This window comes from Eubalaena glacialis, chromosome 1, assembly GCF_028564815.1.
Source record: "Eubalaena glacialis isolate mEubGla1 chromosome 1, mEubGla1.1.hap2.+ XY, whole genome shotgun sequence".
NCBI lineage: Eukaryota > Metazoa > Chordata > Mammalia > Artiodactyla > Balaenidae > Eubalaena > Eubalaena glacialis.
This window is the reverse complement of record NC_083716.1, coordinates 41,316,139-41,336,808: the sequence shown is the minus strand read 5'-3', so window position 1 is coordinate 41,336,808 and position 20,670 is coordinate 41,316,139. Positions and strand designations below refer to the sequence as shown.

General features: G+C 35.1%; 1 protein-coding gene across 2 annotated transcripts in view; it reads right to left on the bottom strand.

The window, feature by feature from the left end:
* Positions 1-2,309: 2,309 nt before the first annotated feature.
* PRKG1 (protein kinase cGMP-dependent 1) overlaps positions 2,310-20,670 on the bottom strand; it is a 1,239,224-nt gene continuing 1,220,863 nt past the window's right edge. For both annotated transcript variants that reach the window (XM_061195641.1, XM_061195645.1), the window contains exons 12-18: positions 19,820-19,909; positions 12,774-12,915; positions 11,470-11,633; positions 5,803-5,925; positions 5,656-5,718; positions 4,408-4,474; positions 2,310-2,651 (exon numbers count right to left, since the gene is read on the bottom strand). In XM_061195641.1, the coding sequence (XP_061051624.1) occupies positions 2,553-2,651; positions 4,408-4,474; positions 5,656-5,718; positions 5,803-5,925; positions 11,470-11,633; positions 12,774-12,915; positions 19,820-19,909 (748 nt within the window). In that variant the 3' untranslated portion in view covers positions 2,310-2,552. The remainder of the gene's footprint in view (positions 2,652-4,407; positions 4,475-5,655; positions 5,719-5,802; positions 5,926-11,469; positions 11,634-12,773; positions 12,916-19,819; positions 19,910-20,670) is intronic.

Below are 20,670 nucleotides of genomic sequence, written 5' to 3'. Positions count from 1 at the left end.
TAGTGTCTTCATTAAGACAAGATTTAAATCCTTAAAATTCAATGTTGAAGATTAGATGAATGTTTTCTCTTAGTAATTCTTGAAAGATGTAGTTCACCTTTATTTTCTTGGTGATTGCTTTAGACATCCTAATGCAATGCCACAGGTGAAATGAACAAAGATGCAATAACGAGTGGGAGGAACGACCTACAGTTACATTATGCTGAATGCTGCTTCTTCATTCTCTACAGAACTTGTACATATTGGTTGTCTTAGACTTGAACCGTAGTTCCAAATCCACAGTAAGAGCTAATCTCTGGGGCTATTGGGATATTTAAAAAGTTGCAGGAGAAGATTCTCTTACTTAAAATGACTAGGTGAATTTAATATTCTAGCAAACCTTTAGCATGCCTACACCACTGTCTTTAAAAAAAAATCACCGAACATTGACTAATAACATTGAAATTATATATTTTTAAAAGCCCAATTAAAAGCAATATGAAACTTCTGAAGTAGCATTCATAGCTGGATTTTAACTTGATATGTTTAATTTTATATTCTAAAATCTGTAGCAGAAGGTGAGTATTTTGAGGAATAGTTCGATTTTGAGAAATTGTAAGGGAGGGAAAAATCCGATAATACAAGAATAATAATAATAGGATCAAAATTTTCATTTAAATTTATTCTAATTATATATAATATGCCCTTAATACTTTTATTCTCCAAATGTTTCTTAGATTTTTATATTTTGATAACATATCATATTCTAAAGTAGTCTTGGTATGAAAAATTCAAACAAAAATCATAATATATGCCTTCTTGGATACTATATAATCTCGGTGGACATATGTTTTGCAGAACTGTCTATATTTGATTGACTTTTTAAAACACTCTCTACTGGAAAAGAGCAAACTTCTGTTTAATATGCCATGTTCATATACAGTTCCAAATCAGGATGACAGCTCATAAAATTATACATTTGTCTAAGGAGGTACAATGCTATTTATCCAGGAAAAGCTCCAAATGGCTGTGCTAAATAATTGTCAACTGGCCTGCCAACAAAGGACTCAGTTTAAATTGCTGATTCTTTTCCCCATGTGAAAAAGCAAATCAATTCGATATTTCAAATCTGGTCTTTCCTCGCTAGTCTGGTATTTCAGAATTGTAGTATTTCTGTTCTATTTAGCTCCAATTTACTTTTAAGAAATCGGGTTCCTGTTTCTACTCCTTTCCTCCTTTCACATGCTAATAGACTCATTGCCCATTGACAAAAAGGTAATCACACCTGACCAGGTTCTTGTCTTGTTCCCTGACCTCACATAGGTAAGGGTTCTCATCGGGTGAATCTTAATGATTTTGTGCTTGCTTTCTTTTTTCTTTTCTTGGTTCAGGCCTAAGACAAGAAGCTAGTTCAAATATATGTTTAGTCACCTTTCTCCCTCAACCCTAGACTATGTTGTATAAGTGAAATCTGACAGAAGTTTGGTTTGATAAATTTAGTGAAAATGCTTGATTCTCTGGCTACACATGTAATGATTAGAATTTGTGTGGTCTATTTAGACACTGACATTTACAGATGAAAGATATACATAGCACCTCTATATAGTTTTTATTTTTTTGGATGGATCTTAATCCCTCTCCCACCCCACCCCACCCTAAGGGTTTATTTTTATAAAAGGGAATATTTTAAGCCTCAGTTTGAGGGTGTGTTAGATAAATAAAAACCAATTGGCTGCTAGTCATTTATTTCCAGGACCATCTTTAAGCACACTATTTTAAAAAATATGAAATGGTTTGTGAATTGCTTTTTTTCCACTCTGTCATGCCAATTTATCAAAAAGAAACAAAGATCATGCATGTTGTGTTCTTCAGTCCTCTGTGAAAACACATATATACCTGCTATGAGTGTTCTCAGCAGAATCCATAGCAGTTGTGCTTTTATCATATCAATTTTTAAAATCTGTCAGAAAGGAAAGGTAACATTCAGTCTCGTCATCAGCACTGCTGGGAAAGAAAATCATGAAACTTCTAGCACTGGTTTGACATGAACTCTGTGACCAGCAGATGTGTGGTCCTCTTGTATACGGTATTTACACCAGCTTGCAGTAATAGAGTCTACACCCCTCACTTGAAGAAAGGGAAGAGTCCAGTTTTTGTACCACAGTAATCTAATCTATCGTACCCAATATATTATTTTTTGATCTTCTTGATAATTCTAGCAAGGTACTGACTCTCTTTGAAGTGTTTCTTACAGTCTTTCTTTCAAATTATAATCAGAGCAAAGCAAGATCATTGCAACAATAGAAAACATTTCATTTCTTTACTGGTGAAAGGCTTTGCTTCAGGACCACCATGTCAACTGCTATTTTTAGGTTCAAACAGAAAACATGTAAAGAGCACTACTGTCATCTAAGCAATAAGTCCTAATGCCACTGTAGTTACTGGAGCAGCATCGATCAAAGGCATCATGGTGACCCCGAGCACTAATCTTCTCTCTTTCCTTCAGGTTTGCTGGCAGCTGTGTCTCAGAAAAAGCTGTCTTCAGCAAGGCAGAAGCAGGTAAGAGAAATACATTAGAAGTCTACGTCCCATCCTGAGTTGTCATCAGGTGGTGGTTCGTCATTGTCCTCAGGGAAACTGTCAAAATTGCTTGTGTCTGTGGGTGATGCAACCTGCGAACAAGAGAACGAACAGTAAAATTTTCTGATTTTTTTAGGGGCATTCCAAGCTAGATTTTTAAAACATTCTTTATTCATTCCGTATTCAATGGCTATTTTTGGAATGTCTACCAGGAGCAGGTTTGTCCTTTGTATTGGGGGTTACAGTGGTGAATAAAAATAGACATGGCTCTTGCCCTCATAGAGAGTTTACACTCTAGGAAAGAATGAATTGTGTGATTAAAACAAATAATTACACCTGTAGATAATTATAAACTTTGGTTAGTGCTATGAAGAAAAAATACAAGGTGTCATGAGTAAAAAAGAGTGATCGTGGAAAGCCTCTTTGAAAAAGTATTAAACCTAAGAATTAATGGTTTTGATAAAGAGGGTATATAGCACATGCAAAGGTCCTGAGGTGAGAAAGAGAGAGCTCCATGCTATGAAGTATCTAAAAGTGGTCAACTTGGCTACTGTATAAAAGAGGAGGGGAGTGAAATGAGAAATAGGCAGAAGTCATCTTAGAATAAATACACAAAAATCCTTAAGTATGATAAAAAGCCATTTCTAAACTTAAGCAAAAACTCTTACAAGTTTACTGGGCAAAGTCCAATCTGCAGAGCATGAGTAAAAGCAGTAAAGAAACACACTTATATTTAGAACCTCATATTCTATTTATTTCCCCCATATAATTTAACACTACTGATTGCATAAAAGGAGACCCCTGGTAAATATAAGTTAGGGTAATTTAGACTTAATATTTACCTCTTCATTTTTTTTTACTGTTCTTGTTCTAAAAGTAAAACTTTATGAATGCAGTTAGCATCTGTAACTTGCTTTGTGAATAAACATAAATATTAGCATAGAAATAAATCTTAGAAGTAGGAAAACTATTTCTATAGAAGAAGCGATCTTAAATTAGTCCCAGAAAAAGGAAGTATATAAATGAAAGGCTCAGGACTGCAAAGCAGCCCCTCTCCTCCTTAGTTAAGACACATCACATTTTATTAGCTAGATATAGTATTGCAGTCAGTTGAAATCTATTTCAGGTTAATACAGTGTAAACACTTAGTCTACTTAGTGGATTAGCAGTTTAACAAAACACCTGATGTGTTAAAAGAGAATTTAAAAGGACACCATTGTGCTTAGGAGTGCTTCAAAGTACTATGGGGGCAGGGGAGGAGGAGCTATGTGGGGCATAAGTGAAACAATATTGGCCAGGAGTTGAAACTGGTTGCTGGACTGTTGACCACGCTCGACAGGAAACCAAAGGGCAGGGAATGTTTTGATGTGGTCCATTTGGGTTGGACTCTTGGAGACAGAGCATGGTGGAGGGTAAACTGAAATCGTAAACAGAAGGTAACAATAGCAGATAATCCTAACTCACACCAAGTATACTCAAGTACACACTAAATTGTTAAGAACTTATTGCATCTTGTATAGAGAGAACACATATGTGCAGAAATTTAAAACAGTGTACATAGTTTTGGTGGTAATTCATGAATATGACTAAGGTTGTGAATATATTCTTGGGCAAAGATGTATAAAGGTTTTATATTATGGGGAAAAAAAGGTTCATGATACTCTTCTGTCAATATTTAACACCGTTTTTAAGCTTGGATTTTAGAAGATGTCACTATTTTAACCTGGTATTTCTCCTATAGTTTAATCTGATCATAGGATAAAAATGTAAAAATAGCAGACCTTTGATGACTGACAAACACACACCTTCATGTGTGTCACACTAGTACAAGCTGGAAAGTCTACTTACACTTGGTATTATAGGAGGTGTCAAGGTGCCTTTTCTTAAGCCTTCCCAATTAAAGCCCTCAAACCATCTAAGAAAGGAAAAGAAGTAGATAGTTAAAGACATTTTACCTCAGCTGAAGCCTTCGCATTGCAACCTATATATGATGTCCATGACTGATGGAAAGTAGGCAAACATTTTCAATATGACAAAAACATTTTCAATTTAATTGCAGGTTTTTAAATGTTAGCTTATTAGATGGAATGCATATTTTAAAAAAATCTAATTGTCAAAATTTTAGACACCAATTAGAAAGCAACTCCTTTTTATTCTAGTAATTTCAGTCATAATGTCTCTAGGACCTTGTTCCTACACGATCATTATAACTTAATAAATGCCATAATATGCTGGGCCCTACAGGATATTTATTTTAAGAAGGTAGAATCAGGGCATGAAGTGTCAGGACAGAAAATTATCTTTCCATCTATGTCACTGATTCAGTGGGCAGCCTCAGTTAATTAACCTGTTCACATCACTGTCTTGGTCTCTAAGTATCCCATTTTCTTTCTTTTTTTTGTTGTTGTTGTCTTTGAAAGGTTTCATCATTCACAAATGCTTACACCAAATTCCTGGCAGGCCTTTTAGACATTCATAGGTATTTTGGTAAACACATTCCTCTTGGTAGATATGTGAATTTCCTGTGCATGTTACAGAAACAGACTAATAGGGAAAAACCAATATGGTCTTAGTTTAGCAGATACATCCAGTCAGTCAACATGGATAAGGTCTGATATTTAAGATGCTACTATTGCTTGGAAAAAAAATAGATGCTATGACAGAGAAAAAAGACTGTACTCTAACTAGGAAATGGTTGGAAAAATATATTTTAGGTTGAGTCAAGGAAATGAGGCATGATATATGGTGGAGTACTTTTGTTTTTAATATTCTGGTAGAGAATAGAATTCCAGGATTAAAAATATGTATTTCTTCTTCATGCTCAAGAGGAAAAGTGCTAGTTAGTTAGAGTCAGGAAAAACTAAATTCAGTGAATCTGTTGTTTAGAATGTCAGAGGGTCAGATGTGTCTAAATAAAGTCCCAGAGACACAACTTGAAAGGTCTTAAATAACAAGGCTAACTAGTCTACATGTCTCCTTGGATGTTCCCATAGACTAATTGCATCAGTTATATATAACCACTAACTTAAAAACCATCAGCCTGGGAAAATACTTTCTGAACTCTCAAACCTAAAGTTATAAGGAAAGAACACTTACTTGTGCTTTTGAATGTCTTTCACTCCATTTTTCAAATTCCCTAATCTTTCTGATGGATTATCCCTAAAAATAAAATAATAATTGTTAAGGAATCTAATTGTTTCCATATTATGATCCTTTAAAAAATAATGTGGTTGAAATGCTTACCTGCATAGTTTTTTAATTAAATTAGCAGCATTTTTGGCAATCTTCTTTGGAAATTCTATCATGTCAATCCCCCTCAATATGATGTTATAGGTTTTCATAGGATCTGGGCCTGAGAAAGGTGGGCTGCAAGAATGAGAGACATGAAAAGAGGTATAACAATAAGGTTTCTTATTTAGAAAACCAAGTACTAACTCCACAAATGACAATTCTTATTTGAAATGACAATTCTTATTTGGGGACATATATTAATAGTGATAGTGAAATGAAACTTGATTAATGGCAAAACGGTGTGGAAATGTTTCCAAGCAAATAGTTTAGCAAAACCCATAAATGGGACAAGTTTGTCCACTGTTCCCCTCATTTCTTTTCAGTGCAGGTGACTAACCCCTCTTGCTGTCCTTAGTCATTCAGGAAACCTCTTCTACTTTTGGCCCTTTCTCACACTTATCAGCTCACTGATTGATTACACTTGGGATGAAGTCCAACATCATTAGAATGGGCTACAAGGACATCACTGGTACGACCCCATCTCATGCCATTACCACGCTCACTCACTGGATCCAGGCAGACCAGTCTTTCTCTGCTCCTCTGAAGTACCAAGCACTCTCCCACCTCAGGGCACTGTTTGTTTTGCCTGAAAGGTACTTCCCAGGCCTCCTGGCTAATGCCTCACTTATTGTTACGCTGCTTACTCAAAAAGGCCTGCTCTGATCACCCAAATGTAATGAATCATGTAACCATTATCAACCAACAAACATAATGTAAATAATGTAATAATCTAATCAATCTAATACTGGAATTTAAACTTTAGGTTAGATTCACCTGTTACACTCTTATAGAACCCTTTATGCCACTTATTATACTTTACTTTGTAACTACTTCATTTTGATGAGTATTTGTTTTATGTCTGTCTTCCAGTCCCTGCTGGTATTCCCAGAGTCTGGTGGAATGCCTAACACATAGTAAGTGGTCAGTAAATATTTGTTGAACTAATGCTTCTACAGAACAGTGCTCTTCCTATCCTTTTCTCCCTCTTTATCCATCCTCAGTAGATAACCTAACGCAAGACATCCTCTGTTAGAAAGGATGTGATACCCAATCCCTCATAAGCCAAATCTGTTGGGTTATTTGCCTATCCATCCTTGGACTGTGGCTTTGTGCCAGGCTCAGGGAATACAGATGTGTGACTGAAGTCAGCTCCTTCCATCAACTTTCCCACAGTTCAGAAGGGAGGTTATGATGTGCCTTGACAGATGATTTCTTTGGAATTAATTATTCTCCTAATATAGGGTTCATTCATGTTTCTTGGGGGAAGACGTTTTCTGGATTATTTTTTGTCTATCCATAAAATAGCAGTTCAAATATTTCCTTCTATTGAGAAAGTTGAAAACAATGAATTGCTTAAAAAGGGCTGTGATAGGATCTGCGTTAAGGTTTTGTCCCTATTTTCTGTAACAAGTACTTTCTATTTGTCAGTAACTGTCACGTTAAACCACTTTTTATAATGTATTAACATCCGATTCTATTTAGTATTCTTAGAATTTAAGAATTTTCTCTCTACTCTCAAGTTAACTTGCCGGTTTTTATTTACACTGTAAACATGAAGAACCACCACATCTTTGATTTTTTTGTTATCAACTTAATGTCGTTTCTAATTTATATTTTGCGTTGATTGATTTTTGTTCTTTCTAACATAAATAATTTCATTAAAGGTGACTTTTGTGGTTTTTGCAAGCCATGCATGTTCTGTCCAAGATATTCAGGCAATATGTGAAACATATATAAAATAGAAGAAAGTAAAGTAAAAACCATCCAACACCACTAAATAATTGACATTTGATGAATATAAATTTCATACATTTCTCTATGTAGATGGAGAGACACAGGATTATGATATACATGCTTTTCAAAAGTATTCAATTTAATTTTACTTGAAGTTGAGGATAAAACTGGAAAAAAATTGCTAAATTTCAATATGTGCTTCTTCACCAACAACATTAATTCCTAAAGAAAGAAAGACTACTCAAGTTAAAAAATGTTTTTTTGCCCAGAAATATACCCATGCACCTCTGGTCAATTAATCTACGACAAAGGAGGCAAGAACATACAATGGAGAAAAGATAGTCTCTTCAATAACTGGTGCTGGGAAAACTGGACAGAACGAAATTAGAACAACAAACACTCCCTAACACAAAAATAAACTCAAAATGGATCAAAGACCTAAATATAAGGCTGATTGATACTATAAAACTCCTAGAGGAAAACATAGGCAGAACAATCTTTGACATAAATCACAGCAATCTTTTTGGATCCACCTCCTAAAGTAATGAAATTAAAAACAAAAATAAACAAATGGGACCTAATTAAACTCAAAAGCTTTTGCAAAGGGAAACCATAAACAAAATGAAAAAACCCACAGAATGGGAGAAAATATTTGCAAACGAAGCAACCAACAAGGGATTACTATAAAAAAAAAAACCCAATCAAAAAGTGGGTGGAAGACCTACATAGACATTTCTCCAAAAAAAACATACAGATGGCCAAAAAGCACATGAAAAGATGATCAACATCAATTATCAGAGAAATGCAAATCAAAACTACAGTGAGGTATCACCTCCCCTGGTCAGAATGGCCATCATGAAAAAGTCTACAGACAATAAATGCTGGAGAAAAAGGAACCCTCCCTGCACTGTTGGTGGGAATGTAAATTGGTGCAGCCACCATGGAGAACAGTGTGGAGGTTCCTTAGAAAACTAAAAATAGAGCTACCATATGATCCAGCAATCCCACTCCTGTGCATACACATCTGGAGAAAAACATGATACACACACCCCAATGTTCACAGCAGCACTGTTTACAATAGGCAAGATGTGGAAGCAACCTTAATGTCCATCAGTGAAGGAGTGGATAAAGAAGGTGTGGTACATATATACAGTAGAATATTACTCAGCCATAAAAAAGAATGAAATAATGCCATCTGCAGCAACATGGATGGACCTAGAGATTATCACACTAAGTGAAGTAAGCCAGAGAAAGACAAATATATATCACTCATATGTGGAATCTAATTTAAAAAAAGCAAATGAACTTATTTACAAAACAGAAACAGAGTTACAGAGAGTTACAGATATCAAAAACAAACATGGTTACCAAAGGGGAAACGTAGCAGGGAGGGATGAATACACACACACTACTATACATAAGATAGATAGATAGACAACCAACAAGGACCTACTGTATAGCACAGGGAACTCTACTCAATATTCTATAATAACCTATATGAGAAAAGAACCTAAAGAATAGCTATATGTATAACTGAATCACTTTGCTGTACACCTGAAACTGACACACAACACTGTAAATCAACTATACTCCAATAAATTTTAAAAAAGAAAATTTTAAACACTTTGAATTTGGAGTTTTCTTTTTCATAACAACATAATTCAATTGTAAAAAATACTTAAGATTCCTAAGTATTCCTATAGTCATTCCTACCTTCTCTCTCCCACCTTAACTTTTCTTCTCTCTCCCACCTTAACTTTTAAAATTGCCAAAGACTATAACATTTCCATTCTGCTCAATAACCAAATTTATTTTGATTCATTTCTTAGTTGACTTGGTCATACAGTAGTGTTTCTAAGAAAGCCCTGGGGTACACACTTTATATGTTGTCTTTATATTTTAAGAATAACTTAATTTCGTATAAATTAGTTGAGTTGTACTCTGTCTCTCTCAGAACTACATCGTTCTTAATATTCTATCTTTTGGCATTAAAGGTGCTATAGAGAAAGTTGAGGCCAACTTGAATTCTAATCCTCCTCACTCCCATCATCATATATGACATGCTTTTGTAGCTTAGAGACTATATGATTATTCCTTATCATTGAAGCTAGGAAATTGCACTAGGACACATGGTGGTGTTATGACTGTTTCCCCATGGTCACTGTTGATCAAAATGATCCACTGAGACCATCCATGATTGGTCTGTGTCATGAATTTTCTATCATGTAATTGAGTATGTTTTGTATCCCACTTGTAATCGTCTCTTCATATACATAGTTGTTTTTCCTATTTCCTTGGACTTCTGTATCTTCTTTCTGTAATAATTTCTATATCCTTTTTTCATTTTTCCTAAGGTCTATCTACTATCTCCCTGGCTGGGTTTTTAATTGCTATTATTCTATTTTCTGTTGCTTATAATATGATTTTCAGCTTTGTACTGTTCCTGAGCTCTGCAAGTTTACTACTTTTCATCTATGAACACTTACAGACATCTGTGAAGTTACTTTTTTAAAGAGATCATGCTTTCAACAGCCGCAAAGAAATTCTAGATAACAATTTGAACTCTTCCCATGTTTCTCTGAATCATTTCTCCTGTGGTATTTAGCTGCCTTTGCCTATGTATCTTTCATCTAAAATTAACAGAAAACACCAACGAGGTTTATTAATTTGAAGTCAACATAAGAGTTTCAAGAGTAATGGTGTAAAACGTCCACAAGTGAAATAAAAACCACCACATAACTGTTCCTGGCAATGGTAGTACTAGTAGTAGGTGTTAGCATCAATGGAGTGCTTCCTATGTCCTAGACTTTCTCAGTGCTTAATAGATTCACTGAATCCTCACAAATAACCGTAAGACTAAAAGTCCCATCTTCCTCTCATTTTCACTGTAGCTACTAAGTTCTCTTAAGTAATTCTTTCACATTCCACTGCATGCTTCTTCTTAGATCTAAATTATTGGAATTATCTTCAAACTAGCCTCCCCATCCCTCTTCCAATTTGCTCTACCCATTACCGCCAGCTGGTTTTCCCTTAAATACCACAACACATGTCACTCCTTTATCAGAAAATCCTCCATGAGTCCCTCTCTGGATGGAGTTCAAACACTGAGGTACAGCAATCATGATTCTTGAAAGATGACTCTTTTGGATCTCTCATCATTTCTTAACATGAACCTTTTTCATGTCTTTGCCCACTACTCCCCCTCTATTTAAGCCATGCCTTTCTGCCTGGAGTGAACTTTACTCTGCTCTCTATATTCTTCCTGCAAGGCCCAGCTAGTCCTACGTTCTTCAAAAGCCTCCCTGGACAAATTTAACCTTCTTCTGAACTCTTCAGTTTATAATGACCCTCTTAATTATTGTCCTGAGCACAGGGCTTGGTGGCGTATTTGTTCCTCTTTTCCTTGAGTTTATAGTCCGTTTTATACCTGGTCGTATCCACAGTACCTTTTTTAGTTGTTGATGACTACAATATTATTACACAACAGATCTGCAAAGCATTTACATTTCATTTAGATATAACAATTGCTAACAGGTTCTCTTATTTCTATAAATAGTTGACTCTCTGTATTTTTATATGACTTTCATCTTCCTTGCTGGCTAAATGACTAGGCTCAGAGATCTCACAGAAAGACACTAGACGATTCCACATTCACATATGTATAAATAATGAGAGTTGAGAGTTGATGTTGAGTTTGTTCCCCTCATCTGACCCATTTTAATTTTTACTTTATGAATTCCTGGTTATCTGCATAACCAATTAAAAAGTGTGGTAACAAGATCTGGTGAAAGTACTTTAAGATGGTCTCGTCAGAGTGACAAAGACAGGAGTGTGTAGCTGTTTGCTAGTCTATTTTTATCAGCAGTTCTCTATCAATGTCCATACCTGCCAGTCAGAAGTTCATACATTAGGATTCCCAGTGACCAATAGTCGGCTGAAATGTCATGGCCTTTGTTCAGGATGATCTCTGGGGCTACATACTCTGGAGTCCCACAAAAAGTCCATGTTTTCTTTCCAAATCCTATTTTCTTTGCGAAGCCAAAATCAACCTTACAAAGAGAGAAAACACAAGATATTCCAAGCCACTTTTGATTAAGCTTAAAAGCAAAAAGTTACTTTGTTGAAGTATGCTGATGATAATAATAAAATAAAAACAGATTCGAACTATTGTAGTCCTGTCTTCTAAAAGAAGTCCTCTGTATATTTCAAACAAACAAAGCCTCCCTGCTCAAGCTCAGTTTCAAAAGGAAAAGTTGAAACCTCAACATAGTATAAAATCCACATCACCGAAAATAAAGGCAAACTTTTCTTTATGGAAATACTTTCCATTTTTCCTTCTTTTATGCCAGTGGAGGTGGGGGTATAAACAAATAATTTCTCCTTTACTCAGGCATATTTTCCAGGTATCTGCTGGACTTAATGAAGTTGACAATTCATTTAGTTTTAATTGAGAAGCCATTTTTATTGTTGAAGGAGCTGAGTTACGAAGCTATGGGACCAATAACTCTGTCCTTGGAAAACACAGAGATAAAATTGAAACGTATTCTTCATTTTTCTAGAAGACTTTTGAAGCAGGAGCCTCAAATGCAGAAAACCATTTTTTTTTTCCTAAAACAACTGGTTGAGAATACAAATAATTAACTACCGTTGATGTGATTTCTTTGAAAATCATAGGTTGAATAAAAATTCCAAAAATTTAAAAAACAGAATCAGGCACTGAAAGATCCAAAGTCTACAAAAGTTACACATTTTAAAATAAGAGAACTTCCCTTCTACCGTAAATCTGTAGAGCTCTTGGCCAATTTTATTATTACTAATATTATTACTAACATGGCCTGGATAACATTGCCAGCAAGCGCATTTTTTTCCATTAGCAGTACAGTATTCTTAAATCTAAGATAATGATTCATGGTTCCCCACATATGACCTATTCCCTTTGGATGGCAGAAAGCCAGCTAGACATAGGACTTCTACGAAGCTTTTCTGGGTCTACGAACACATGCGAGCAAGCACGAGCCTATCTAAGCATGTTTTGCCAGCATATTATTAATTCAAACCTAGCCAATTTAATTTCTCATAACCTTTACATAACTTGAAAGAATAGTTAGTTGAAAAGAGTAACGCTACAGCCTGTTCATTAGCCAGTATTTTAAAGTGCAGGGCAGAAACCATGTGTGAAACACACTGACCAATTTGGCGTAACCTCGGTGGTCTAGGATGAGATTTTCTGGCTTGAGGTCCCTGTAAATGATTCCTTTGGAATGCAGATAGGCAAAAGCTTCTACCACACATGCTGTGTAAAATCTGGTTGTAGAATCTTCAAATGAACCTCTGAGACACAGAAAATGAAATAAAAAGTAGGAAAGAAATTAGTTTGTCTAATAAGGGTCAGTTTCTCATGTCACTATATTCCTACGCCAGAATGTGACCCCAGAGACCAGTGTCCTACTGGCCAAATGTCATAGGGCTACCTTTGCATACTGGGTTTTTAAAAGCATCTGAGGGTTAAGTCAAGGAATTCTTTGCCCTTATGAGTAGGATGGTTAAATCTAACTTCCTGAATACGCTGAAGGGGAGGTCAACCACATGCCACGTTTCATGTACTTTGTGGATTCCTCACAACAGCCCACTCCAATCTTAAAAGGCACAGTTACAGAGGTGGGCAGAAGAGAGGCAAATCCTATTTTAGACCTCGTCTACCAAGGGGTGTTTTTTAAAGAAGGGTTTATGAGTTTAGTCATATTTATTCTTAGTTTGTTTTTTGAATCTTTCTAAATAATAGAGATGTGGCTCATGAGAGTGTGAATAAAAGTTAATGTTTTCAAAGAACCACTTTGGAAATGAGTTACAATGCTACTGATAACAGTCAGATCACAATCTAAGTATTCTGTCTGAAACTTCTGTCAGCAAGACAAATAATATCTATTTCCTGTGCTACTGCCTTCTTATTAGAAGGAAAAGATAGAGCTAAAAGATAATAAGAAGGAAGAAGGTAATTGGAAGGGAATGTTTATTAAACTTGATTATGATGTTTGTTTAGCAAGAAAGCTCTTTGTCTCTGTCTCTCTGTACGTGTATGTGTGCGTGTGTGTGTGTGTTTATTTAATGAAATAACAGTAAAGGAAAAAAACCTTGGCATCTAAGGTTGACTCCTTGGTTCTAGGGCAGAACCTTTACACTTTACTTGTTTTTTTCCCCCTCATGGAATCCCTTAGAAAGATAAACTACTTTTTTTTCCCCTCTTCTTTCCCAAGTAGTAGTAAATGCAATTAAATAATTTTGTGAAAATTCAAGAACATTAGTGCGAACATCAGCTCTTGAGTTGGCTAAGATGTAACAGGACAGCAAGCACTCAGCTGGTTTTGGGGAACATGCAGCAAAGCGGAGGCCCAGAACTTGCTTTCAGGAGAGTCACTGATACCAGTTTGCATCTTGCTCACATTTGCTTCTTTTTCAATATTGAGAAATAAATTCTAACAAACCGAAAAGTAGGATACGGCTGCTATCTTGCAAAATTTATCAGTGAATCTAAGGCTAAAGCAGCCATCTTTCAGGTCATGTTTTAGAAATAGGCAGTGTCTTCCAGAAAGGTATAGTCTTCATTTTAACTACTAATGTCCCCTGAGTTGTCACTGAAATAATTAGCTCTTCCCAAAGGGAATATACTTCTTTTGAAATACATTTCAGGGCATGATGGTATCTACTCCTCTAGATACTAGAATCTTAACTATAATCACTAAGTTTCTAGTATCTCTCTTCAACAATATCTGGATGGAACACAATTGTGAATTTATAAGGACAAGAAAAAGTTTGAGAAGAATTGCATCTATATTAGGAAATGAATGGTATACATTATGCTGCAATTGTTTTCTGACTTGGAGCTATCTTTGCAGAACCAACACTATATAATCCTGTGTATTGGGAAAGGGATTAGAATAGTACCTTAAAGGTCCTTTCATCTTTGTCCTTAATTAAGTGTGTTTGTCTATCAAGAGCAGCATATTTCTTTGAGAGATCATTTGCCTGAAATAGTAAGCATCCACGTGTAGATAATTAATGAGCAACTTTATACTGAGTGCTGTATATGACTTCAATCCCTTCTCAATGGAGAGCACTGAAAAGCAAAACAATCTAAACAAAACAGTACATGGAATAGAGCTTTGTTTTTTTTCACATTACATGCCTTGTTTTAATACGAAAATTGATTACTTCCTTGTATCAGGACTGTCTAATTGCAATATGGGTGGGCCTTTTCAAAAGCCTACAGTTCTTGCTTCCTGTTAGAAGAAGAGTTATTTCTGCATTTGTGACGCTGGGCAACAGATCTGTTTCCCTTAATATTCAGTTGTTAATAAAATGGAACCAAATGGACAAATGCATTGTTTCTGTAAAGAGCGTACACACTTAATGAGAGATCAATTTCTCATGACATCGCTGAATGGTATTCATATTTATATTCTGAACAAGCTGATCATTAGCAGAAAGACGAAAAAAATCCTAATACAAACTCAAATTCATCAGAGGAGGCAGTAGGTTAGGAATGTGGACTCTGAATGAAGCAAAATCCTAGGCTCAAACCTGGCCTCCACTTACTGTTTAATCTTGAGTAACTAACTGTACCTCTCCAGGTCTTAGTGTTGTCATGTGCAAAATGAGGGTAATAACAGAAACTCTCTCTTTGGGTTGTTGTGAGGATACAAAGAATTTGAGGCGTGTATTAGAATAAGTGCCTGGCACACATCTGGTACTCAGTAAGTAGTAGCCATTATTATTGAGCACCAGAAAACTCTTCTTTAGTGCCTCCAGTGTCTTAATCTAGGAAAAGTGACTGATATAGGACAGTATTTTGGGGATGGGAGTTTGCAACTCTATCACTATTACTGAAATATTGGACTGGCCAAAAAGTTCGTTCGGGTTTTTCCGTAAGACGTTACCTGAACGAACTTTTGGGCCAACCCAATATTTGCTGCTTCTCACTGCAAAGGCTAATTGCCGTGAGTCAGCTCTGAAGCGTTTTCTGCTAATCTCTGTTCTTTTCACTTTCTCCATGCTTCTCACAAGTGTACAGGTGAAAATTATCCTTATATTGCTTACCAATCAAAAACCCTCCTTTTTTCATCATGAAGGGAACTGACCATAAACATCCATCACTGGGTCTTCAGTTCTTGAGAGCTTGTTTCTGAGCCATTTTGGAATTTGGAGGGCTCTAGAAAGCTGGTTTCCAGCCCTTCAACAGATCTGTATTGAGTATCTTCCATATATAAATATATTTGTAATTGATTTTAAAAATTAAATAAAAAAATTTGTCTCAAATCTGTTTCTGTGTTATGTGACAAATCAACACAATATATGCACACAAAATGTTTACCAGCAACACAGTTTCATCACTAAATATTTGATGTACGTAATTTGTGAATTTTAAAATAGCCTTTTGGAAAGCAGTCAAAAAACATAGCATTAGGGTGATTCACAATGAAAAATTACTATTAGAATTGGAAATGACAATGTAAATTTGATTTAAAACAAAAATGAAAGCTTGTTTTATCAACAGTTAAAGTTGCTTAAAGAAAGAAATCGTTCCCCTATATAGCTCTTTGAAATAATAAATTATGCCTTGACAGTTGTGTCATTTCAATTAACAAGTAACGGATAGGTCCTTATATCCTCTTTGGGAGTGAGTAGGTGTTTTATCTTAGCTAGATGGCAGTAGATAATAACAATTTGCTTCAGGGGATTTGAGGGTTATATATACTTATTGATACACTCAAATTAAAATTTAATCACAGTATTTAATCAACTTGTCATAACCAAGTCCTGAAATGGCAGAATGTAACAAAGACAAAGCATCTCTCACGGAAAGACAAGTTCCCTCTTTTCATTGACTAGTGACAACAATCATTAGTGAGTATAGAAACCTGAAGCATGCTACAGGTTTATTGCCAATTGTTAGACTCATTTCCTTAAAGTACTTTCAACCAAATTAAGAAATGACACAGATTCCACCTAATGGGTCATCTAAGATGGAATTTAAGTAATCACCTCCCATAAAATAGCTGGAATAAAGGAGAATGTATATAGAAAGTCACTTGCTGGCTTATAAAACACATCCAGGAAGACTCAAGACCGGAAGTGAGATGTGATAATTATGGTTTCTTACGTAATTGTTTAATACATTCTGTAGGAAAAATTAACATACACTTTAAAAAACTCAAATTAAGTAAATGATATTAGAATATGTATTAAATACTAATATTAATATGTAATATATACTAATAACCTCTCTCTCTCTCTATATATATATATCAACCACTTACATTTTTAAGAAGGTTGTGGTTGACAATTCTGTAACTGTTATAAAGGAGAGGTGAATAAAATATAGTTTGTACCAATCTATTCCAAATAATGGAACAGAATTTGTGGAAAAAAGTCACAAACTAGAAGATAAAACATGATAGCTAATAAAGGACAAACCAGGGAAATTGCAACAATTAACATTTCAGTGCTGTAGTTCCTATTTCAAAGATTTAAAAAAAATTTAATAGTCCTCAAAATCTGTTTGTATATATGGTATCATTTTAATTCCTACTTCTTGACAACAAATAAAAAACTGCTCTGTGTTCTTTTTCTATGCTGATGAGAAGAAAGAGTGTGAGAGGCAGGAAATGGTCAGCTCAGCTGCTAGGTGAAGGAAGAAGGATGTCATTGCTATAGGAGACTTCCTGCGCTAAATCCCTGAGGCTCAGAGGTCACACAAGCCTTTCTTCAGATTAACCTTACCACCAATACATTTCCTTTATGCTCTCAGAATAGTTTCTCCCTTACTACTACTTACTGGGACCCGAGAGGAAAATTAAAGGAACTGAACAAAAAGGTTTATTTTGACTAAGGATACTTTTATATACACTGTGACAAATAGCATAATTAATTTCCTTTTTCTCTTGGCAGTTAATCTTTAGGATTTTTCAGCCCCAGTTTAAACAAGCAATGAGAAAGCTAGTCTGTGACAGTATTAATTGGAGCCTGGATGTCCAAAACTATGCTTTTCCTTTAGCAATTTCTTAAGTAGGAAAAATAAAAGTCTCTTGGAATAAAAGCAGTAAGGCTACATACATATTGAATATCTAAAAAAGAAAGTTGGCAGAGGACAATGAGGCCAAGATGATTTTATATACGATAGCTTCATTGCTTTTAATGTTGAGGCTTCAGCCCCTCTGAATCTTTAGGAAGGATCAGGTAGCTGCTATTTCTCCAGATCATGCCTCCTTAATGAATATTTAGTACACTGGGGGGACTCAGCAACTGTGTACCCCAAACCCAAGGATGATAAAAGGGAAGACAAAAGAAAGGGTCAGTAAGCAGTCTGGTGGAGGTAGAGAAAGGACCATCACTGATCTTTTCCCTCCATCCACTCCTCCCAAGACAAGCTGCTTCTTGATAGCATTCCTTTGCTACCCTGACAAATCCAAATACATCTCACTTGTAAGCCTTGGCTAGCATTTATGTACCCCCAAAATGCAAAATCAAGTTAAATAAGGAGAAATATGAAACAGTTTTCTTGCAAAAAATAAGTTGAATATTGATGTCTATGCATGTTTGAGTGGACTTTAGGTTAACTTTTATTATTATTTTTAAAACTATTTAAAACAATTTTTATTGTTGTTGGTGTCTTTGTTAAAGAAGTTAATAGAAGTTTAAAATCGCTGTTCCTTTCCCTAAGTGGCTTATTATTGCTTTAATGTTTACTTCTACCCGTAAATCTCCTATTCTAATTAGAACAAAGTAGGGAAGAGATTTCAAATAAATCAGTGTATTGGAAGGTCAGGTCAAAAATAATATAGTAGAAGCACATTAGGATAAACCAGATATTAACTCACAAATCAGAATATTAACTTTCTGCTACATCCTGTAAGTTATGATGCGTGGGACCACAACTGTTTTATTTATCATTTTATCCCCGGCCTCTATCACAATGCCTGGCATATAATCTGTACCCAAAAATTAATGAACAGTAATGTAGTAATACACTATGATATAATAGCTCAGTACAGATGTTAACCCTGTCCCCTAGTGCCAAAATGATACATTCCCTTATAGGCATATTTACCTTGAACTTAAGAAAAAAAACATTAATGTAATAGGACACAATAAGGTAAAAAGAAACCCATTTGTCATATACAAGTAAGGCAATGGGAATAAAAGACCTGAAAGGGCAATGGGTACAAAGATATGAAGGTACCATAAAGATACAATTAGGAATGAGACTTCAAAGCAATAGTTTATAAAGAACTAGTTGTTCTATTCTGGGATATCTACAAAATAATAAACTGTCAAAAAATAACATGGCTTTCTGGGGACATTAGGGCTGTCTATAGCTGAGTCTGAAAGATGTTACCTGATGAAGGAGAGTCTGTGGGGTGAGATTGTAACAAATAAGAAAAGAAAAAGATGTCTAAAGGTGAATATTCAAAGGAACAAAGATGCCTTTTGAATGTTATTAGGTCATTCACAGAAAATTGTAGTTTTTTTTAAGTAAACATTTAGGGTTGGTAGAATATTTTTTAAAAAAAGATAGTTTGCTATACATAAATAGGAAATAGAAAATTAATTTTGAATAATTAAAAAAAACCAAATAAGCGCTAAAGAGACCAACTTTACTTGCCCTGAAAGGGCAAAGAGGAGTATAAGTGGGTTCCTTTTCTTCCCAAGACCAGGTAAGTCCTGAAAGGGATGGTTGGAAATTTCTGTTAATTTTGAAACCAAAGAGCAATGTAAAGGTAGAGGGAAAAGTTACTTTGGAAAAAATTCCCAGTGTTAGGAAAGATAGCCCATCTGGAGAATGAGTGGAACAATCCAACTGACAGTTAATCTAGATTGCAACTATAAAATAACTTTAATTCTCTTCATTGTTAACAGCAATGAAGTGAATTCTAGGTATATAGTTGTCTGATTGTGATATTCAAGTTAAACTAAAGCCTCTGCATGTACCTTGACAGGTACCATTTTTATGGTTGACTAATCCTATATCATTGGTTACAAATCTGAAACAGAGTGAGTTTCCTATTTACAATAAATCACATGTATATAGTGGGTTGTGACCCATATTTACATTTTGAAATACAAGCATATGTAAAATGTAAATATGACTTTTATACTTTATAAAAATTGACTCTTCTTACAAACCATCACAGTCAACTACATTTTCAAAGACATGATAGAAATTTCTTAAAACTCTTACCGATCCCTGAGAATGGTCCAGAGCTCTCCACCTAGGCAAGCTTCCATCAACATATACAAATATTTGCTGTCCTTAAATGTTCTGTATAATCTGTGAATTGCAAACAAGAAAACAAAGATTATAAACGTTACTGTCTTTTAAAAGCATGTAAATGTTTTCAGTGCCCGGATTACAGTCTTACTCTTGATTTACCAAGCTTGAAATTTTATTAAAAGAATGAGAAAGATCTAAATTCACAAAGAGGAAAAAGGAAGCGATGGCTCATGACTAAGATTTTCACACTGTAGGGGGTAGTCTCTCCTTTGAAATGGATTAATCCAAATGATTATGGACCAAGAGGGCTTCCTGGGGTTCCTCTAATTCCAATTTGGCTAACGTTTCAAGTGTGGCCTCTTGAGCAATATTTAGTGGTCATAAACATGCAGTGTGCATGGATATTCAGTAGGTGACACTTTAAAATATAGATGTGTATGACATTTATGCACTGTTCACTTAAATTCATGTGATACCCTGTTTTCATCAAGTACCACTGGCAAATTAACTAGAAAAGCTTCTGCGTATTAAAAAAAAAAAAAACCCCATTATTGTCTTATCAGTGCTCTCAAAATACTGAGATGGGATAGTCATTTCATTTTTTAACGACTTAAAAAAATATTCAAATAAAGAACATTCAAGGTAAAATAGTTTGATTTTTGGTATTTTGTCTTTCACGCACCAGAGGTCTATGCAGAGTTCTTGGAATAACAGGATAAAAATGGAACATTAAGAACTCTGATATCTCCTTTGGGAAAAACATGTTCTTTTCACAGAATCTGATTCTCATTAAAAAAAAAAAAAAAGAATCAAAATTT